The sequence below is a fragment of the Muscardinus avellanarius genome (assembly GCF_963383645.1).
Source record: "Muscardinus avellanarius genome assembly, chromosome: 8".
NCBI lineage: Eukaryota > Metazoa > Chordata > Mammalia > Rodentia > Gliridae > Muscardinus > Muscardinus avellanarius.
Genome location: NC_137794.1, coordinates 4,051,618 through 4,073,213, shown reverse-complemented (window position 1 = coordinate 4,073,213; position 21,596 = coordinate 4,051,618). Strand labels below are relative to the sequence as shown.

The 21,596-nt window shown below is 58.7% G+C and overlaps 2 protein-coding genes across 2 annotated transcripts; one reads left to right on the top strand and one right to left on the bottom strand.

Annotated features, from left to right (window-relative positions):
• Nucleotides 1-72: 72 nt before the first annotated feature.
• Nucleotides 73-10,476, top strand: DRC5 (dynein regulatory complex subunit 5; the record flags this gene model as incomplete). The annotated part of the gene is made up of 5 exons (XM_080700592.1): nucleotides 73-343; nucleotides 2,454-3,022; nucleotides 7,546-7,995; nucleotides 9,368-9,542; nucleotides 10,229-10,476. 5 exons carry the CDS (start codon nucleotides 73-75, stop codon nucleotides 10,474-10,476), a joined length of 1,713 nt encoding a protein of 570 aa, XP_080556718.1.
• A 2,158-nt stretch (nucleotides 10,477-12,634) lies between these two features.
• Nucleotides 12,635-18,273, bottom strand: TMEM151B (transmembrane protein 151B; the record flags this gene model as incomplete). Its single annotated transcript, XM_080700264.1, has 3 exons — nucleotides 12,635-13,759; nucleotides 15,897-16,337; nucleotides 18,157-18,273. The coding sequence occupies 3 exons, from the start codon at nucleotides 18,271-18,273 to the stop codon at nucleotides 12,635-12,637; spliced, it is 1,683 nt and encodes a 560-aa protein (XP_080556390.1).
• Between the last annotated feature and the right edge of the window lie 3,323 nt (nucleotides 18,274-21,596).

Below are 21,596 nucleotides of genomic sequence, written 5' to 3'. Positions count from 1 at the left end.
CACACGGGAAGCTTCCTGTCCCTTCATCGCCACACCAAGGGATTTCCTGTCCCTCCATCGCCAGACCCCAGCATGCAGGACACCTTAGCAGTACCTACCCAACTCGTCGCCAGCCGGTCCTCAGTCAGCAACCAGGGCCCGTCCCCCACCGCCGGCCAGGCTGCCAGCATAACCCCGCAGCCCTCCAAGACCTCGCCCACCCCGGGCCCGTTCTCCGGCAAGCCCAAGGTCTCCAATTTACATCGCATGCGCAGGATCATCGCGGAGGATGACGAGTGGTCCCTGGCCATTGTGCCCCTCCTCACAGAGCTCTGCATTCAGCACATCGTCAAGAACTTCCAAAGTGAGTCGGGGCGGTCCTGGGGAGGGGCAGGCCAGGAGGGGAGGGGGCAGCCCCTTCCGCAGTCCCACTCCCAGGCCCTGGAGACCTCCGTCCACGTGGCGCCCCATCTCTGGTGCCTGGGTACCCTCTCCCGCAGAACCCAGCCGGAACCACATCTATTTACTCCCTCGTCCAGAAGGCCCCCGAGTCCCCACCTCCTCCCAGGGGAGTCCTCCACGACTCCTGAAGCCTCGAGGCTCCCCCACACCCTATGCTAAGTGCTAATCTCTTCCAAAGGCGAGCTGCCTGACCCTCCTAGCTGATGGGGACCTGAGAACAGGGCCATCGGTTTATCAATAGTAACCTGCCCCATGTGCAGCCCAGTCCTGCCCAGGCAGAGGGGTGGATTGCAGACAGGCCAAAGGAAGAGGGGATTGTAGACAGGCCAAAGGAAGTGGCCGGAGACAGCATGGGAGACACGTGATTTATTGGGGAAAGCGTAAGAGAGGTCAGTGACTGCTTTAGTGGTAGCAGGTCAGCACCCAGGACCTATTCCCCACCGCCAGCCAGGCTTCCAGCGTAACCCCACAGTCCTCGAAGACCTTGCCCACCCTTTCGGTGTCTGTCCGGTGGCGGCTGGCTGGCCGAGTGGCTCGCGTCCTCTCCCCGGTGACCTCAGGTCCCTGCCCATCCCCACTCAGAGAGGGGCTGGCATGTCAGGCCGCAGACGCAGGGACGTCACCAGCACCAGCTCGCTCAGCTTGCTCCTGGGCCCGGCTCCCAAGGAGGCACCGTCCTGGCGCACGCACAGGAAAATAGCTACAGAGGACACTAGCTTGCCCTCGCCCCCTGTGCAGGAGAGAGCCAGGGCCGTCTAGGTCATGTGCCTCTGTGCTTCCCTGCCCAGGCTGGCTCTCCGTGTTTCCTTGACTTGGTGAGGTTTGTGGGAACAGCGGGTCATCCGGGAACCTGGTGTTTTGCCAACCCCCTTCTCTCTTCTCTTCTTCTTCTTTTTTTTTTTTTTTCAGTACTGGGAATGAAACCCAGGGGCATTCTACCTCCAACTATACCTCTAGCCCCATCTTTTATTCTTTATTTTGAGATCTCACTAAGTAGGTCTCACTCACTAAGTAGCTGAGGCTGGCTGTGAACCTGTATCCTCCTGTCTCCGCCTCCCGAATGCTGAGATTACAAGCGTGTGCCCCCACGCCTGGCCGAACCCCCTTCTCTTTAGAGACATCCCCCGACCTGAGCAGGGCATATTTATGTCACCTGAGCAGGGCATATTCATGTCACCTGTTTACCGTCTGCCTCCACTAGCCAGAATGCAGACTCCAAGAGGGTAGGCCTCCTCTCCCTCCTTCAATCATGGATCTCCAGCACTTAGAACAGTGTCTGGCCCATAGTAGGTGTTCAAGCAAATATATTTCATTTCTTTTTTTTTTTTTTTTTTGAGGTACTAGGGATGGAACCCATGGGCCTTCTACCTCTAAGCTATACCTCAGCCCTATTTTTTTTTTTTTTTTTTTTTTTTTTTTGGTGGTACTGGGGTTCCTGGAAGCCCTTCTACCTCCGGGCTACATTCCCAGACCTATTTTTATTTTTGGAAACAGGGTCGATTAAGCCAGTGCGGCTGGCTTCAAACCTGCACGATCCTCCTGTCTCCGCCTCCCAAGCGCGGGGATTACAAGCGTGCGCCACCATGCCTGGCTCCCCCAGCCCTATTTTTATTCTTTATTTTGAAACAGGGTCTCCCTGAGTTGCAAAGGGCCTCATGAAAGAGATGAGGCTGGCTGCGAACTGCGATTTCCAGTCTCAGCCTCCTGAACGCTGGGATTACAAGCGTGCACCACCACGCCCAGTATATTTGTTTTCAAATGACTAAATCCGATCAGACTGGGAGCCTCTGAAGCCAGGGTTGTCTCCTCCATCACACTAGATGGCAAGGGAGGGTCGAACCTGCGATTTTCCCCTCCACCCCGGGGCTCTCTGGTTGGAAGCATCGGGCTGTCCAGCTGCAGGATCTCGACCTTGGGGAGCACCCCGAGCTGCACCTCCCAGCCACTGCGCTTCTTCGGGCTTTCTTGTCCCCAACGCTGTGACACCCGCTCTCCTTCCTCTGCTTCCAAAGACAACCCTATCCTGAAGCAGCTGCTCCCGGAGCACCAGGAGAAGGTCCTGAACCACCTGTCCCCGGACCTGCCCCTGTCTGTGACCGCCAACCTGGTGGAGGACGAGGGTTACTGGCGCCGCTGCTGCACGCAGCGCTGGCCCGTGTGCCACGTGGCGGCTCACGGCGGCAGCTGGAAACGCATGTTCTTCGAGAGGCACCTGGAGAACCTGCTGAAACACTTCGTCCCAGGCACCACGGACCCCGGCGTGGTGCTGGGCTTGCTGCCCCTCTGCAGAAACCACATCCGCAGGATCCACGTGGACCAGTTCCTGCCGCCCGTGCAGCTGCCCCTCCCGCCCCAGAGCGGGGACCAGTCGGACTCGGGCAGCGAGGGCGAGGAGGAGGAGCCCATCGTGGACCACTACCAGCTGGGCGACCTGGTGGCCGGCCTGGGCCACCTGGAGGAGCTGGACCTGGTGTACGGCGTCAAAGACTGCGGCATGAACTTCGAATGGCACCTCTTCCTCTTCACCTACCGGGACTGCCACTCCTTGGCGGCCACCCTCAAAGCTTGCCACACCCTCAAGGTACCAGTGCCCCCCAGCCCCACCTCCTCTCGAGCCTCCTGCTGTCCTCTCCTTTCCTCTTTTTCCTCCACCAACATCTACCTCTCAGCTCCTTTTCTTTTTCTTTCTTTCCTTTTTTTTTATGTATATGTGCAGGTGGGTGGTACTAGGGTTTTAACCCAAGGGCACTCTACCTCCAAGCTGCACCCCCAGCCTTATTTTTTTTGAAACAGGGTCTCACTAGGTTGACGAGAGTCTCACTACTTGCTGAGGCTGTCCTTGAACCTGTGATCCTCCGGTCTCAGCCTTCCAAGTACTGGAATTATAGCTATGCACCCCCTTACCCGACTCCCAGAGTCTTTTTTTTTTTTTTTTTTTTTGCGGGTCTGGGGATGAAACCCAGGGGGCATTTGACCTCCGAGCTACACCCCCTGCCCTATTTTTTATTCTTTATTTTGAAACCAGGTCTCACTGAGTTTCAGAGGGCCTCACTAAGTAGCTGAGGCTGGCCACGAACCGCGATCCTCCAGGTCTCAGCCTCCCGAATGCTGGGATGACAAGCGTGCGCCACCACGCCCGGCTCCAGAGTCTTTTTTTACATTAGTATTCTTTTTTTCTTTTTTGCAGTACTGGGGGTGAAACCTGGGGACATTCTACCTCTGAGCTACACCCCCCAGCCCTGTTACTTATTTATTTATTTATTTATTTATTTATTTATTTATTTATTATTTTGCGGTGCTGGGGATGGAACCCAGGGGCATTCTACCTTCAAGCTACACCCCCTGCCCTATTTTTTATTCTTTATTTGGAAACAGGGTCTCACTAAGTTGCGGAGGGCCTCACTAAGTAGCTGAGGCTGGCCGCGAATCCAGATCCTCCTGTCTCAGCCTTGCTGAGATTACAAGCGTGAGCCACCATGCCCCACTTATTCTTTATTTTGAAACAGGGTCTCACTAAGTTGCGAGGGCCTCACTAAGTAGCTGAGGCTGGCCATGAACTGCAATCCTCCTGTCTCGGTTTCCTGAATGCTGGAATTATGAGCGTGGGCCACCACACTTGGCTTCCCCGGCGTCTGTTCGTTAATAAGTGTTTTTGCTTGGCTGGGCTGGGTGCTGGGGATTGGACCCAGGGCCTGCTAAGCACAGGCTCAGAAACCTACTCTAGCCTCAGTGCTTTCTGTGCCGCCTGTGCCAAGCTCCCAGTTTCTGGGAGTGCAGAGACCGAAGGAGGCCACCGCTTCGTCATGCGACAAACATCTGCAGGCCAGGCCCTGTCCCAGGTGCTGAAGACCCAGCACGAGCAAAAGGATTCTATTTGTGCCCTCGAGAGCTTGCCGGCTGTGGGATGAAAGGCACTAATGAGCAATCAGAGAAATGTAAAATTGTCACGAGACTAGTCTTGCCAGATTTAGCTAATAGAAATACAGGACGTCCAGTTAAATCCGAATTTCAGAGAAATGACAGTGATTTAGAAGTATTGCCTGAATATCTCATAGGTCATAGTTGTTTACCTGAAATTTAAATTTAACCTGGCATCCTGTTTTAGTGGGGTTTTTGTTTGTTTTGTTTTGTTTTGTTTTGCATGTTTGTATTTTGCTAAGCACGTCCTCTCACTGAGCTACTCCCTTTTCAGGGTATCCTATATCATCTCTGACCACCCTAAACTGGGATGATGAGTGCTATAAAGAGAAGACAGACTCATGAGAGATTTGTTTTTTTATTTTGAGGTTTTTTTTTTTTTTTTTTTTTTGGTGGTACTGGGGGTGGAACCCAGAGGCTTTCTACCTCCGGGCTATACTCCCAGACCTTTTTTGTTTTTATTTTTATTTGGAAACAGGGTCTCACTAAGTTGCTGAGAGCCTCACCAAGTAGCTGAGGCTGGCTTCGAACCTGTGTGATCCTGCTGTCTCCGCCTCCCAAGCGCAGGGATTACAAGCGTGCGCCACCACACCCGGCTGAGCTCATGGGTTAGGCCCACCTCTTACGGGTTGCTCTGCCTTGCAACACCAGCACACCTGAGATGAAGTTCTCAGCGAATGAACCTTTGGGGGACAAACCACATGCAAATCATAGCAGCATCCGAGGGTACCAGGTGAAGGGAGGTGATGCTACTGGACGGCACACATGGAAAGATCAGCGAGTTGGTGAGGGAGAGTGGCCTGGGCAGAGCAACAGTGGGCATGGCGGGTCACCTAGGAGACCACTGCCAAGGACGAAAGGTGACTTTGAACTCTGGCCGTGTCTGTAGAGATGGAGAGAAGCAAGCTGAGTTGAGGGAGATGGAGGCAGTCGGATCAACTGGCCCCATCAGAATAAGGATACAGAAGAGGAGGAAGGGGCGGGAGGTGCCAGCTGTTCTTGCTGGTGAGATCAGATGGCTGGAGGGGCCATTGGCAGGCGGGGATGGGGGAGGAGGACCAGTTTTAAGGGACAGAGCGCAAGTTTTGGTTGACCCCGAGCAGCGGTCATCGTGTGAGCTGGGTAGAGGATCCGCAGCTCAGAAGAGCTGTGAATTGAGCTTGGAAGCAGGCGCCATCTTCACGGGCACAGCGTTAAAGGTCTCCTTTTGGATGGAGTTTCAGGAGGGGAAGCCAAAGCAAGGCAAGAAGACACCCGGCACGTGGTGTTGCTGGAAGAAGGCCAGCCGCCAGGAAACAGAGGGAGGAGGAAGAGGGGAACCCAGCACCACCGCGCACAGAGCCAGGGGAGGAGCACTGTCAAGTCAGGGAGCGAAGCCAGCCTTGGGCCAGGCTTTGCAAACCAGGGGCCCTGGGGAGGGTGGGAAGCTGGAAGGGGCGGCTGTGACCAGCGTATTCAAGAACTTGACTGTGAGGGGGAGAAAGAGCGGTGATAAAAGAGGGCATTGGGTTTTCTCAAGAAACATGCCTGCTTTTGAAACCAACTCAAGGAAGCCGGTCGTGGTGGCGCACGCTTATAAACCCAGCATTGGGGAGGCTGAGACCGGAGGATCGCGGTTCACCGACAGCCTCAGCTACTTAGTGATGCTCTTTGCGATTCAGTGAGACCCCGTTTCAAAGTAAAGAATAAAAAATTAGCTGGGCGTGGTGGCACACGCTTGTAATCCAGTACTTGGGAGGCTGAGACAGGAGGATGGCGCAGGTTCGAAGCCAGCCTCGGCTACTTGGTGAGGCTCTCAGCAACTTAGTGAGACCCTGTTTCCAAATAAAATATAAAATAGGTCTGGGAGTGTGGCCTGGAGGTAGAAAGCCTCTGGGTTCCACCCTCAGTACCAAAAAAAAAAAAAAAAAAAAAGAATAAAAAATAGGGCTGGGGGTGTAGCTCGGAGGTAGAATGCCCCAGTACAGCAAAAATAAATAAATAAATAAATAAATAAATAAATAAATACAAATAAATAAAACCAAGCAAGAGCTGGGTGTGGTGGCACACACTTGAGACAAGAGGATTGCAGGTTCGCAGCCAGCCTCAGCTACTTAATGAGGCCCTCTGCAATTTAGTGAGACTCTGTTTCAAAATAAAGAATAAAAAATAGGACTGGGGCCAGGTGTGGTGGCACATGATTGTAATCCCAGCACTTGGGAGGCTGAGACAGGAGGATAGTGCAGGTTCTCGAAGCCAGCCTCAGCTACTTAGTGGGGCTCTCAGCAACGTAGTGAGATGCTATTTCCAAATAAAGTATAAAAAATAGGTCTCAGAGTATAGCCTAGAGATAGGGGGGGGGAGAAGCCCCTGGATTCCACCCCCAGTACTACAAAAAAAAAAAAAAAAAAGAAAAGAAAAAAGAAACAAAGAATAAAAAAGGGCTGAGGATGTAGCTGTTCCCCCCCCCCTGCCCCCGCAGTACTGGGGATGGAACCCAGGGGCATTCTACCTTCAAGCTACACCCCCTGCCCTAATTTTTATTTATTCTTTCTTTCTTTCTTTCTTTCTTTCTTTCTTTATTTATTTATTTATTTATTTATTTTTGGTGGTACTGGGGATGGAACCCTTCTACCTCAGGGCTATACTCCCAGACCTATTTTATATTTTATTTGGGAAACAGGGCCTCTTAAGCCAGTGAGGCTGGCTTCAAACCTGCACGATCCTTCTGCTTCCGCCTCCCAAGCATTGGGATTACAAGTGTGCGCCACCATGCCCGGCTTTTTATTCTTTATTTTGAAACAGGGTCTTACTAAATTGTAGAGGGCCTCGCTAAGTAAGTGAGGCTGTCCACGAATCATGATCCTCCTGTCTCAGCCTCCCAAATGCTGGGATTACAAGAGTGCACCATCACGCCGCTCCCCAGGCCATTTTTTATTCTAAAAGTTTGAGATAAGGGCTCTCACTAAGGTGCTGGCCTCATACTTGCAATCCTCCTGTCCCAGCCTCCTAGTAAGACCCTGTTTCAAAATTAATAATAATAATAATAATAATAATAATAATAATAATAATAATAAAAGGCCTGGGGATGTAGCTCAGTGGTAGAGCACTGCTGGATTCAATCCCAGTATGGGGGTGGGAGTGGCATCTCCCCCTGCCTCGGCAGGCCAGCCCCGGCGGCAGGTCGAGACCTTCTGTTGCCTGCAGATCTTCAGGCTGACCCGAAGCAAGGTGGATGACGAGAAGACTTGCATCCTGGTCCGAAGCCTGCTCGACCACCCCGCCCTGGAGGAGCTGGACCTGTCACACAACCTCATTGGCGACCGTGGTGCGCGTGGCACCGCCAAGCTGCTAAGCCACAGCCGTCTGCGCATGCTCAACCTGGCCAACAACCAAGTGCGCGCTCCCGGCGCCCAGTCGCTGGCCCACGCCCTGGCGCACAACGCCAACCTCACGACCCTCAACCTGCGCCTCAACTGCATCGAGGACGAGGGCGGCCAGGCGCTTGCCCACGCCCTGCAGACCAACAGGTGCCTCACCACGCTGCACCTGGGGGGGAACGAGCTGTCCGAGCCCACGGCCACGCTCCTGGCCCAGGTGCTGGCCATCAACACCACGCTCACCAGCATCAACCTGTCCTGCAACCACATCGGGCTGGTGAGCTGGCACAGCTGGGCAGGCCGGGGCGGGCACGGAATCCAGCTGCCAAAGGGCACTCGAGGGCAAGTGTCAAGAGGTTTGAGGCCAGCGCACAGCAATCTAGCAAGACTCTATTTCAAGATTAAAAAAAAAAAAAAAAAAAGCCTAGGCTGTAGCTCAGAGATAGAACACCCCTAGGCTCAATCCCCAGTACCACCAAATAAATTTTAAAAAGGCAACAGCCGGGCGTGGTAGCACACACTTGTGATCCCAGCGTTCAGGAGGCTGAGACAGGAGGATCACGGTTCACGGCCAGCTTCAGCTACTTAGTGAGGCCTTTTGTGAGACCCTGTTTCAAAATAAAGAATAAAAAGCAGGGCTGGAGGTGTATCTCAGAGGTAGAATGTCCCTGGGTTTCATCCCCAGTACTGCAAAATATAATAAAAAGAATAAAGGATAAAAAGTACAGCTGAAGTTTAGCTGAGAGGTAGAATATCCCTAGGCTCAATCCCCAGCACCACCAAATAATATTTATTTATTTATTTATTTAATTTTGGTTGTTCTGGGGGTGGAACGCAGGGGATTTTCTACCTCCAGACTATATTCATTCTCTCTCTTCTCTCTCTCTCTCTTGGTACTGGAGATCGAACCCAGGGCATTCTACCTCTGAGTTAAATCCCCAGCCCTATTTTTTATTCTTTATTTTGAAACAGGGTCTCACTGCGTTGCAAACGGCCTAAGTAGCTGAGGCTGTCCTCAAACCATGATCCTCCTGTCTCAGCCTCCCAAATGCTGGGATTGCAAGCGTGCACCATCACACCTGGCACTAGTTCCTTTTTTTTCAATGCTTCTGGGACCATTAAATTGATGTCACGTCACCCTATTGGCATTCCCCATGGAACATCCCAGCATGGGGTGCTTTCACATTGGACCTGACCCACCCAACCCAAGATGGGGTGGAGGTGTGAGGGCTCTGCAGGAAGGCCCTGTGTGCGGCCTTTAAGCCCCTGAGCCCGCTACCAAAGCTCCTGCACAAACGTGCACAGCACCATCTCCGCAGGTGCGCTCTTGCACAAGCAATAGAAAGCTTAACTAGGGGCCAGCTTACGTAAGAGGAATGCTCGGTATCTCACACACCCAGAAGCCCCAGGGTTGGGGGTCCTGGGGATGGTAACCCCTGAGTTCAATGCCACCCCAGTTCAGTGCCACTCTGCCCACCCCAGCTCCATGCTGAGGGAGGGTCCCAAGATAACCGCTGCAGTCTTGGTCTCTCATCTAGGGACATGTCCAGAGGCAGAAAAGGAGAGAACAGTGCTCCCCGAGCGTGCTCCCCGAGCGTGCACTGTGGCCCAGGTACTGTTGCAAACGACCCCCTCTTCACCCCTCCCAGGACGGCGGGAAGCAGCTCCTGGAAGGCATGTCGGACAACAAGACGCTCCTGGAATTTGACCTGCGCCTGTCGGACGTAGCGCAGGAGAGCGAGTACCTCATTGGCCAGGCCCTGCACGCCAACCGCGAAGCCGCCCGCCTGCGGGCCTTGAATCCCAACCACGTCATACTGCCCAGTGCGAGCAGCGGCCCAGGGAATTCTGTGGAATAAGCCGGAGGGCGGCGCGGGCGCGGGCGGGCCTGCCCTGAGCCACTGGCCAGCCCCGTCCCTCACCCCTTGCCTGGGTCACACTGGGTCAGAGGGAGAGGAGAACCCACAAATGCCCTAGGGGGATCTCAGGTCCCGCCCAGAAAAGAAGCATTACCAGACCCCCCAAGTGACCAACTTCTTCCAGAAAGAGGGGAGCGCTTGGAGGCCTAGATCAGGCAGGACCCTCCGGTGGAGGCCGTTCACCACCCTGGCGCACCCTCCTCCCGTTTCCTCTCTACTGAGATCGGAACCTACACGCACAGCCCTTTGGCTGCAGCAGTTAGACCTGGGTTTTCGTCACCCTCTGCAAAGGCCACCTCCCTGTGTCCTATGTGTCCCCCGCCCTCAACCTGGGAAGGGGACAGCGGAGGACAGGAGGGACTCAGACTGCTTGGGAGAGAAGCATGGCGCTGCTCCTCCACCCAGCCCCAGCGCTCACGGGGGGGACAGCAGCGGCAGGGGAAGAAGCCCAAGCTGAGAAGAGGAGCCAGCGAGTCATCCGCAACTTTATTCTCCGCCGGTTTGATTTGTACAATCTTTGCGCTTGGAAATCCATGACGGGAAGGCCACAGTGTGATGCACCCAAGTGACATGGACCTGTCTTCTCCCCAGCCAGGCCCGGGCCTCCCCACCGTCCTCGATCCCAGGACACGGGAGCCTCCAGGCGCCCTCCAGGAGTCCCGGTCACTCTGTGGCTGCCCAGCCTGGGCCGCACCCCCAGGAGTCGCATCCACCCTCAGAGCCCCCACCCCATCCCCCCGGCTGAACGGCCCTGTGCTTCCAGACCCACGTCCCCAAAGGACGGAGCATGGCTGCAGCCAAAGTCCTTCCAACAAGCAGCCACCGAGCAGAGCACCTAAGGGGGCTTGGGGGTGACTACACGCGTGTGCCTGTCCGGGCAGCCCAGAGTCCTTCCGTGCCTGACACCCTCTGACGGTTTCAGAGTACAGCGTGTAGGTGTGTGTGTGTGCGTGCGTGTGTGTGTATGTGTAGCCACAGCTGCTAGCAGAGGTTCTAATTAGAGAAACAAGAACATTCAGTGTAAAGTTTAATTTTAGAGATTAATTAATTTTCTGGTTTTCGTTTTCCCTGGCAATCAATAAAGCTACCAAGAAAAGAGACCAAAGAATTGGTTTCTAAGTCTGTGCATGTGTGGGAGGTGGGCCGCCTGTGTGGGAAGACCTCGGCAGAAATGGTCGATACCGCAGAAACAAGAACAGGGGCTCCTCTTCCCCCTGGCGAGGCCAGGCTCTGGCTCAGGACCGGCCAGGGGAGGAGGAGCCGAGTCCTCCCTCTTTAGAGCGGGTAGATGGCCGGGCTGCCCCTGTGTGAGGACAGGGCGTCTGGGAGCCAGCTGGCCAAGAACTGTGGCCCGAGACACCCTCAACAGATGTCTATTCAGAGGAAAGAGAGGGTGCTCCAACCACCAGGCCCTGAGGAGCACAGGCTCAGGGGCCAGGCGGCCTCCAGGCTGGGCACTGATGCCCAGGAAAACCCAGGGTGCAGCTGTCCCCTGCTGCCCACATCTTGGCTCCCCAGGGTCCCCTCCCTCCTTGCTCTGCTATCTCTGCGTGATGGGAATGCTCAACCCCTGATGGACGGGCCATGGCATCCCCTCCCAGCCCGGGCTCCCTCCTCCCGGGAAGGAGAGGAGGGCAGCCCAGAGCTGTGTTGCATAGGTGAAGGCCACACCCTCGGCTGGGCTGGGGGAGATGGGGAGAAGGAGAAGTGAGGAAGCCGGAGTCCTGGTGGTGGAGCAGAACAAGCAGGGAGTGGGTGAGGGTGCCTGGCGGCTCAAGGTCTTCTCCAGACTGAGCTCGAGACCCAGGCGGGAAATCTGGGGGAACCTCAGCCCCGCAGCCGGGAAGGCGGGGCGGACACAGACATGCACACGGACGCACTCGGGCAGAAGTGTGGGCAGCACAGCGGGACAGCAGGCGGGTGCCAGAGCCAGAGCTTTGGGGGAACGGGATGGGGGCAGCGTCCTGGGGTAGTGGCAGGAAGTCCCTCTCCAGACCCCAGGACGCGCGGCTGGGCTTCAGCTGGTGGGGTCGGAGCAGATGGAAGGACTGGGCAAGATTGAGAGAATTCCCGCCTCTGACCCACCCACGGAACTGAGTCCTTCCCCAGCTAGGGCTTGTGAGGACCTCCTCAGCCCCCAGAGACAGGTGGAGGGCGAGCCACCCTCCCCACAGGCCCTGGGAGCAGAGGGCTGCCCCCGGACCCTACCTTAAGAGGCCTCTCCCTCCACAGACACCAGGTGTGCCTCGTGACCTTGCCGCCTCCACGAGCACCCCCAGGGTGGCATCTCTGCCCTCTAAGGCACACCCGCCCGGAACCCAGGTGAAAGCAGCCGCCGGGGACTGCGGCAGCCGCCCTCTCCACTCCCCGCCCTCCCACCCGGCTCTGCACCCGCCCTGGAGCGCCCGCCCGGGGGTGTGGCGAGCACTGTCCCTCCAGGCCCTGGGAGATAAACAACAGAGAGACAGACAGCGAGGCAACCCCAAGCTTTGGGGCCGACGCCAAGAGGAGGACCGCGCCATCTCCACTGAGCGGGGACGGAGTATTGGGGCAGCCGCGGGCCCCCTCCGCCCCCGAACTCAATGTCACCGAACCAGGGTGCCCTCGGTGGAGGCCCCGGGGGTGGGCGACGGTAGAAGGAAAGCCCGCGTGCCTTCCCCCCACCCCAGCCGCCCCGCCAAGATGCTCCCGGGAGATGAGGTCCAGGGCGGGTTCCAGGGCACAGTTGCCAAGTAACAGAAGCCCGGGATCTCCCAGTGCGCGTGGAGGAGGGGGTGCCCCCCTCCCGAGGAACTTGGGTGGGGCTGGGGGAGGATGCTCTGCCGGGGTGGGGCGGCAGGATTCTCCAGGAGCGGCGCCCCCTACACCCTCTGTCTATGTACAAGGAGGGCGGGAGGGGCGTGGGCCCCCTGGGGTCTGCCCTCCCCGCTGGACCCTGCCCAGCCTCGGCCCCCTCCTGCCCGCCGCCACGCGCGGGGCGCAGTCCGGCGAGGGCGGTCACAGTGAGGTCTCCACGCAGGAGCCGTGGCGGTGCAGCGGCCGGTGGCTGTGGCCCAGGCAGCCCTCCTGGCGGTGGACGATGAGGACCGGGAAGTAGAGGGCGTCGTGGTAGGGCGGCGGCGGCCCGGCCTCCTCGTCGTCGTCGTCGTCGTCGTCCTCGTCGTCGCCCATGCTGGCCTGGCTGGACAGGCGCGTCTGCTCGGTGGGGCAGCTGGCCTCGTTGACGCTCCCGCTGCGGCTGCGCCACAGGCAGCTGCGCCGCGAGCCGTAGAGCCGGCCGAGCGAGAAGCGGCTGCCCCCGCAGCCCCCGCCGGCGCCCGGGCCGGCCCGCGGGCTGGCGCAGATGCTGAGCGCGCTGCGCGAGAAGATGGACGAGCTGCTGGCGGCGCGCTGGCAGTGCTCGCAGCTGCGGCGGTAGGGGGCGCCGCCCGCCGCGCCCGGGCCCCCCACGCCGCCGTAGCGGCCGGCGGGCGCGTAGCCGGGCCCCGCGCCGCCGCCGCGCGCGCCCCGCGCCGCCAGGTCCATGAGCACGGCCTCCGAGTAGCTGGGCACCAGCTGCTGGTTGGAGCGGATGTGCCACTCGAGCTCCGTGCTGTCCACCGTGTCCACGCGCGGCAGGCGCGGCGCCCGCGGGCCCGGCGGCTCGTCGCTGGGGCTGCGGCCGCCCGCGCTGCTGGCCGAGCCGGGGCCCTCCAGGCCGAAGAGCTTCTCCACGTGGTAGTGCGCGTAGGCCGTGCGGTACTCGGCCAGCACGCGCAGCGGCCAGGACAGCGTGAGCAGCGCGGCCGCCCAGAAGGCCGCCGGGCAGGCGTACCAGGGCGGCCGCGCCGGGTCCGGGAAGGCCACCATGAACTCGCGGAAGTCCACGTTCTTGAGGTGCATGCCCTCGCGCGCCTCCATGTAGTCGTCCAGGCCCTCGTTCTCGGCGAAGAAGCGCGCGCGCTGGCACAGGTAGGCGTTCTCGGCCTCCACGCTGGCGAAGCTGAAGCACTTGGTGAAGCGCAGCCGCGTGGCCGGCGCGCCCTCCAGCCCCACCAGCGTCTTGGACACGTCGCGGACCCCGCAGCGCGCGTAGTCGAACTCGGCCTCGGCCACGTGCGTGTTGACGCGCTCGTGGTACACCTGCAGCCAGCGCGGAGGGAGGGAGGGAGGGAGGCGGCTGGGGGCCCCCCCGGGAGCCTGGTCCCCCCCCCCAACACCTGCCTGCTCCGCCCCTGACCCTGTCGGGTCGAGGCAGCAGGCCTCACCAGCAGGCCTCACCGTCTGGACGGTGGGGTCACTGAGACCGGACAGGACTGGAAGGAAGCCAGCCCGACCTGCTTTCCTCCAGGCCCGGGCCCTGGCTCTGAGACACCACCACCACCCCGGGCTTGCCTGACCCCTCTCCCACCACTTGCGTTGTCCCAGATGCCTCCCACCACAGCCTCCCTCCTCCCTTTTTACCACTGTCTTTCCAGTGAAAGCTCAAAAAAAGCCCCCAAGAACCTTCCGGTCACTAGGCTGCCCTTTCTGGCCTTAGCGGTCACTCAGCCTCCTCCCTGCTTCTCAGAGGTCCCAGGCTTCTATCTACCCACCCCGAGACTGAACCAAGCCCCCTGGATCTGGGGGCATTCCTCCTCCTCCAGAACCCCCATAGATCTATTCCTGGAAGTGCTGATTGCCCTGTGGACTCCCCCTAAGACCCTCCATGCCCAGCTCCTGCGAGCCTTGCGCTGGGGATGCAGGGACCTGGTTCGAGTCTAGCTCTGCAATCTAGGAGCTGCAAACCTTGGACGAGACTTTGAGCACATGACCTGGGGCAGAACTAGGGAGCGGCCACCTCACTGAACAAGTGCACCTGCTGAGAGACGGAGCACCTGAAGCCCCTGTAGGGGCCAGCACTACCCAGCCTACACCCTCCCATCTCCAGAGGCCAGCTATGTGACTTTTTTTTAAATTGCAGTACTAGAGATGGAACCCAGGGGCATTCTACCTCCAGGCTACACCCCCAGCTCTATTTTTTTTTTTTTTTTGCAAGTCTGGGGATGGAACCCAGGGGCATTTGACCTCCATGCTACACCCCCTGCCCTATTTTTTATTCTTTATTTTGAAACAGGGTCTCACTGAGTTGCAGAGGGCCTCACTAAGTAGCTGAGGCTGTCTGAGAACAGCAATCCTTTGGTCTCAGCCTCCCGAATGCTGGGATTACAATGCTGGGATTACAAGCGTGCGCTACCACGCCCCGCTAACCAGCCCTATTTTTATTCTTTATTTTTTGGGGGGTGGTACTGGGGTTCCTGGAAGCCCTTCTACCTTCGGGCTACACTCCCAGATCTATTTTATACTTTCTTTTTGGAAACAGGGTCTCTTAAGCCAGCACAGCTGGCTTTGAACCTGCACGATCCTCCTGTCTCTGCCTCCCAAGCGCGGGGAATACAAGAGCACACCCGGCATTATTCTTTATTTTGAAACAGGGTCTCATTGAGTTGCAAAGGGCCTCACTAAGTGGCTGAGGCTGTCCATGAATTGCGAGCCTCCTGTCTCAGCCTCCCAAATGCTGGGATTACAAGTGTGCGCCACCACACCAGGCTTGATTTTTTTTTTTTCTAAATTGCAGTACTGGAGATTGAACCCAGGGGCATTCTACCTCTGAGCTATATTTCCAGTCCTACTCTGTATTCTTTATTTTGAAACAGGGTCTCACTAAGTTGCAGAGGACCTCACTAAGTAACTGAGGCTGACCGTTAACCTGTGATCCTCCTACCTCAGCCTCCTACATACTGGGATTAAAAGTGTGCACCACCACATCTGGCTCCTCTATGTGATTTTTTTTTAATTTTTATTTTTTTTGTGGATCTGGGGATGGAACCCAGGAGCATTCGACCTCGGAGCTACACCCCCTGCCCTATTTTTTAAAACCGAGTCTCACTGAGTTGCAGAGGGCCTCACTAAGTAGCTGAGGCCGTCCACAACCACGATCCTCCTGCCTCGGCCTCCTAAGTACTGGGATTACAAGCGTGCGCCGCCATGCCTGGCTCAGCTTTGTGATCTCAAACCAGTTAATCTCTCTGTGGCTGTCTCCTCGCCTATAAAATGAGGACATACCCACCTCATCAGCTCATTTTGAGGGTTCAATAGACGACCTAATATTTGCAAGTGCTTCTTACCCCCTTCCTTGTAGCGCCCATGGGCGCTTCCTCCTTGTGCCCCCCACACACCGGGTAGCAGGGAGAGGGAGGCCTTTCCCTCCTGCGGGGCCGGCCCCCCCGCCACCCCTCACCTGGGTGGTGGTGTAGGCGTCTCCATTGCGGTAGCGGGTGACCTGCCGCGTGCGGCGCACGTAGTGGTAGCTGATGGCCTTCCACCAGATGCAGGGCGTGGCCTGCTGCATGCGGCCCACGCGCTCGCGCACGCTGCTCACGTCCACGCGGTGCTGCAGCTCGTGGCGGGCCTGGCAGTGCCAACACTCCACCAGGTAGACAGCGTAGAGCATGAACAGGAAGGCCAGGGGAATGTAGACATAGCCGTTGGAGCAGGGGCTGTCATGGTACATGAGGCTGTTGCCCTGGTAGGCGCTGCTGAAGGTGAGGCGGGTCACCGTGGTGACGTGGCACCAGGCCACGGCCCCCAGGCAGCCGTATATGAGCAGGGAGAGCAGGAGGCACTTCCAGTGGGACTCACGGCAGAGGGACTTGGTGAAGGAGGGCTGGATGGGGCGCTGCTGCTCAGATGGGCGGGGAGGGGCCGAGATGAGCGGAGTGAAACACGGTGGGCCCAGCACAGAGATGGACGCGGGAGGGGCGGCCGAGGCCAGCGCCACAGACACAGACAGGGATGTGGAGAGAAGAGATGAGATCCAGATGGGGGCCCCAGACCACCGGAGGGAAACACAGAAGAGCCAGGAGGACAGGAAAAGGGACCAGAAGGCCAGTACAGGAAAGGGCAGAAAGACACCCCAAGAGGCAGAGGGATCAGAGCCAGAAATGGAGGCCCAGGGAGGAAAGAAGACACAGATGGATAGGATGGCACCCAGGGAGTCCAAAGACAGACGCAAAGACAGCAATGAAACAGGAGAAGGTACGGGTAGGGAGAAGGGAGGACAGACAGACAGGCGTCAGCCAAGGTAGGTCCCCAGCCCAGACCCCTTTCAGGCGCTCCAGGGGAGGGGAGGGACTGACATCACCTCCCCACAGAACTGGAAGGGCCTGCTTGCAGCTGTTTTCTGCCCTAGGTTAAGAGGAGCCACTCCCCTGCGGCCCCATCTCCCCAGCAATCACGGGGAGCCTAACACCCTGTCTGAGAGAGGACCCCCAAGGAAGCCCAGGCCCCGCTTACTCCCCGTGTCCTCCCACAAGTCGCCGGTTCTAGGAAGTCTTCCCCTCTGTCTTAGATGGAAGGGAGGGACTGGGGGCCCTGGCAGAAGGCAGTCCAGGGGGAGGTATCCAACAGGGCAGGAGGAGGAGATGAGGCTGGGATAGGGAAGATGTTTGAAGTCAGCTATTTGTCACTAGAAAACAATTTCTGGTGCTCCCAAGTGCTCGGCAGGTTCTGTCCCTTGGCAGGCCTGATGAGTTGTTTGTTTACATGTCCGGATCTCCCCAAGACTGAGCACTCCTGAGACCAAAGCCCATGCCGGGCACCTACTGGGGTGCTGGTACCCAGCAGCCACATAAGAAATGACTACTGACTTTGATTTCTGGGGCGTCCTAAGTTTACCCCCCCCACAGAGTGTCCTGCTGTGTTGAGGGAGGGCACGGTTACAGGCCATGGATCTGGCATGGACAGGTGGGTGGGACAGGAAATGGCCCACAGCAGGTCCCTCGGAGATGAGGGGTGTGTGTGTGTGTGTGTGTGTGTGTGTGTGTGTGTGTGCCTTCTGGAGGTGCACTTGTCCTTGGGAGGTGCACTTGTGCAGCTCTGTGCCTGGCTGTGTCTGCCCCGGTGAGCACCGCTGAGGGCCCTCTACCTGCGGTCAGTCCCCAGCCCTCCTGCACTGTGCATGCGTGTGCACAAGTGTGCACGGGAGGCTGGGGGCACTTCTGGTACTCTCCTCGGTCTCTTTGTCTCCAGTGTCAGAGCACGGGCCACGCTTGGTGCCAGGACTGGGATTCTCGGCTTGGGCCCCCTCGGGCAGCAGCAGGGGGCTGGGAGAAAGGGCGCCCCCCACTCTCACCCTGCGGCGGCCTCGGGCTGGGGCCGCTGGGCACCTCTGACCTCTCGGCCCGGCCCGCGTAGCCCCCGCTTCCTCAAGGTCCCCTTCGGTCGCCCCTCCGAGCCGCCCGCCCTCCCCCGGCCTTCACGGCGGCCGCGGCTCCGCCAGGCCCCGCCCCGCCCTCCCCTCCCCGGACCCCCGCGCCCCGCCCCCGGCGCCCCTTCCCCGCCGGCCGCGGGCGCTCGGGCCGGGTGGGGGCGGCGGGGCTGCGGCGGCGGCGGGTGCGGGGTGCGGGGTGCGGGGCGCGGGTGCGGGGCGCTGCGGCGGAACGCGGGGGCGCGGGCCGGGCCGGGGGCGGCGCCGCGGGGGAAGGGGCCGCGGCTCTCACCTCCTCTCGGGCGGGGCCCTCGTCCGCCGCTGCCGTGGGATCCTCGGGGACCCCGGAGCCGCCGCCGCCGCCGCCGCCGCCGGCGCTCTCTCCCGCGGCCGAGCCCGGGGGGGACATGGCGCAGAGGGGGCGCGTCGAGCTCAGGACCTCCCGGGGGGCTGCCGGGGGCCGGGGGCATCCTGCGCGGAGCCGGGGGAGGGGGCGGGAGGGGGCGGGGCCCTCGCTGCTCCCCACCCCCCGCCGGGGGGAGGGGGCCGGGAAGGGCACCGGGGTGAGGGGGGGCCGGCTGGAGGGGCCGGGCTGGGGGGGCCGGGGCCGGGGGCGGTGTCACCTTGAGGCCCTCGCGGCGCCGCTCCGCCTCCCGCCCGCTCCCGCCGCCGCCTTTTGTCTGAGCCGAGCTGGAGCCAGCGCGCCCCCCCTTCCTTCCAGCGCGGCCGAGCCCCGCCCCCGGCCCCCCAAACTCCGCCTTCCCCGAGCCTACCTAATGGCCACCCCCAGAGGGGAGAAGCAACAGGGGCTCCGCACCCCTGCCGCGCTCCCCCACCCCCCCGCCGGCCTGGGCAGGCCGCCGCCCCCGCTCCTCTCCGGCCGTGCTCCGAGGAGGGGCGCGAGGGTCCCCGCATCCCTGCCCGGGCCCCGCCAGCTCCTGGGACCCGGGCCGGCCGCCGCTCTCGGCATCCTCGAGAGCATCCCTCTTCCCTGTGGCTTGCTGAAGGGTTAAGGCAGGGCCAGACTGAGATGGAATCGGGAAAGGGGAAGAGAATTCAGCTACATGAAGAGAGGAGGGCGTTGGAAGCGTCTTCAGGAGGCATCTTCCTCCCTAAAAGGGCCGCTCCAGCAAAGCCATGAAGCCTGCGCAGCGGCCTAGGCTGGAGGTCAAGGGAACCCAACTTGTCATTCTCAGCCCAGGCTCGGCCATTAACGCGTTGCGTGTGACCTTGCCCGCTCTGAGCACTCGGTTCTTCATCCTTAGCTGCGCCACCCCTAAGACTCTGGCCTGTGGGCGCCCAGGCTGAGTGCCGGGCAAGCAGCCTGCCCTCCCCCAGCCCCACCCCCACCCCGGGCCGCCAGCCCCTCTCTGTTTCCCGAAGAAGGGAAACCGAGGGGCGTTCGTTCGCTCTGGGCATTCCTGGACGGCAGCATCCATTCAGTAAACTAGGATCAGGCAGGCAGTGTTTGCACCATATGCAATGAAATCGTTTTCCACCCTGGAGGAGCATACAGTTGATGTGGGGCAGGCCTGGGAGACAACCGCCGTGGGAAAGCAATGATGCCCGCAGGTCCGCCTGGGTGTGTAGTCACTGTGCAGTCCCACTCCGCGTCCTTAGGGTCTTTGACCTGCTCTGCTCCTTATTTACCCTCAAGGGAGGCAGAGGGAGAGTGAGTGGCCTACTCCAGGCACCTGCCGGTCACCTGCTTACCAGTCCTAGAGTTCAGACCTTCCCAATCCAAAAATCCACAGTGAGGCACACTTACAATCCCAGTGCTTGGAAGGCTGAGACAGGAGGACCACAGGCTTGCAGCCAGCCTCAGAAATTTAGTGAGAGTCGGGCGTGGTAGCACACGCTTGTAATCCCAGCATTTGGGAGGCTGAGACAGGAGGATCACAGTTCATGGACAGCCTCAGCTACTTAGGGAGGTCCTCTGCAACTCAGTGAGACCCTGTTCCAAAATGAAGAATAAAAAATAGGGGTGGGGTGTAGCTCAGAGATAGAGTGCCCCTAAATCACATCCCCAGTAGTGGAAAAAAAAAAAAAAGAAAGAAAGAGAAATTTAGTGAGGCCCTTAGTGAAACTTAGTGAGACCCTGTTTCAAAATTAAAAAATAAAACAGGCCTAGGGGTGTAGCCCAGAGGAGACTGTCCCTGAGTTCAATCCCCAGCACCAAAAAAGAACATCATATATATATATATATATATATATATATATATATATATATATATATATATATCCATCCATCTGCGAGGAAGCCAGGCATGTATGCAATCCCAGTACTTGGGAGGCTGAAAAAAGAGGATCACAAGTTTTCAGCTAGCCTCAGCAACTTAAGACCCTGTTTCAAAATAAAAGGATAAAATCAGGCGTTGGGTGGAGCTCAGAGGTAGAATGCCCCTGGGTTAGGGTTAGGATACCACCAAGAAAAAAAAAAAAAAGGCATGAGAAGCTAGGAGTGATTCACGCCTGTAACCCCAGCACTTAGGAGGCTGCGGCAGGGGGATCACAGGTTCCAGAACAGCCTCGGCAACTTAGTGAGACTATTTCAAAATAAAAAATAAAAAGGGCTGGAGTGTAGCTCAGAGGTAAAAGGCCCCTGAGTTCAATCCCCAATGCCCCCCCCAAAAGACCATGGGGGCCACTTGGGATCGGAAATTAGCTTGTGGCAAAGCCTGGACATCTGGTCTCTGGGGATGGAGCACAAGCACTGGTGCCAGGACATCCCTGCACCTCATCTGGGGGGGCGCCTCTGCCTCTCCTCCCCACCCACTCCAGGTCCTGCCTACATTTTCTTATGCTTTCCTTCCCAAGCCAGGTCAGGGGGCTCTTGTCCGCCTGTCGCTGCAGAATCCTCCAGCCTGCGGGGCCTCCCTTGGTGAGCCCGTCCCCCCTGCCCAAGCAGAGGAGGCTGTGGTCCAGAGGAGGCAGGGCTTCCCTGCACTGCATGGGGATAGGACTCTCTTGGCGGTCCATCCCAAAGTCTCCTACCCTGACTCTCTGAAGTCCGCTCGGCAGCCACACCCCGCAGCCAGTCTGTTCCACCCTGCAGGCAGGGGCAGAGGTCCTAGACAGGCCTTCTGAAGCCACAGAGGCTCCTCTTCCGCCCCGTGTGGTTCTTACAATCTCCCTCCTGACACCCACCCGCCCTTCAATCCCCACCTCAGGGGGCTCTGGAGGAGCGGCAGTCCAACTCGGAGCCTTTCAAAGCTCCCAAGAGAAAAAGTACTACCAATGCCTTCCCCGTGCGCACACACCACCCTTCCCTGGAAGCTCCAGGAAAGGGGGCTGAAGGTGGGAGGAAGCAGCTGACCGGCTAGTCACCATGGAAACCAGGCCTGTTTCCCACAAGATGAACCCGCTGGGTGGGCGGAGGTGGGAACCAGAACAGGAGGGAGAGATGGGCCTGAGGGCCAGCCTTGGAGGAGACTGCGCTGAGACGGCCGGCCCTTGACCTGCTGCCAGTGAGTCAAAGTCTCTCCAGACCACGCGGCTTGGTCCCTCTTCCCAGAGTGACCGGGGCTTCCCGTCAGAGTCCAGGCTGGGGCTGGAGACCGTGGTGACTCGATGCTGCCCTCGCGTGGCTGAGAAAGGGCCTGGCGCACACCTGTTATGGCTCAGGGCCAGACTCCTGGATGGCTGGGCGGAGGTTTCCCCTAAACTGAACCTTTGTGTGAATTAGAAGGGTGGTCACTGCACCCTCGTGCAGTCTGTGTTCTTACAGAGGGC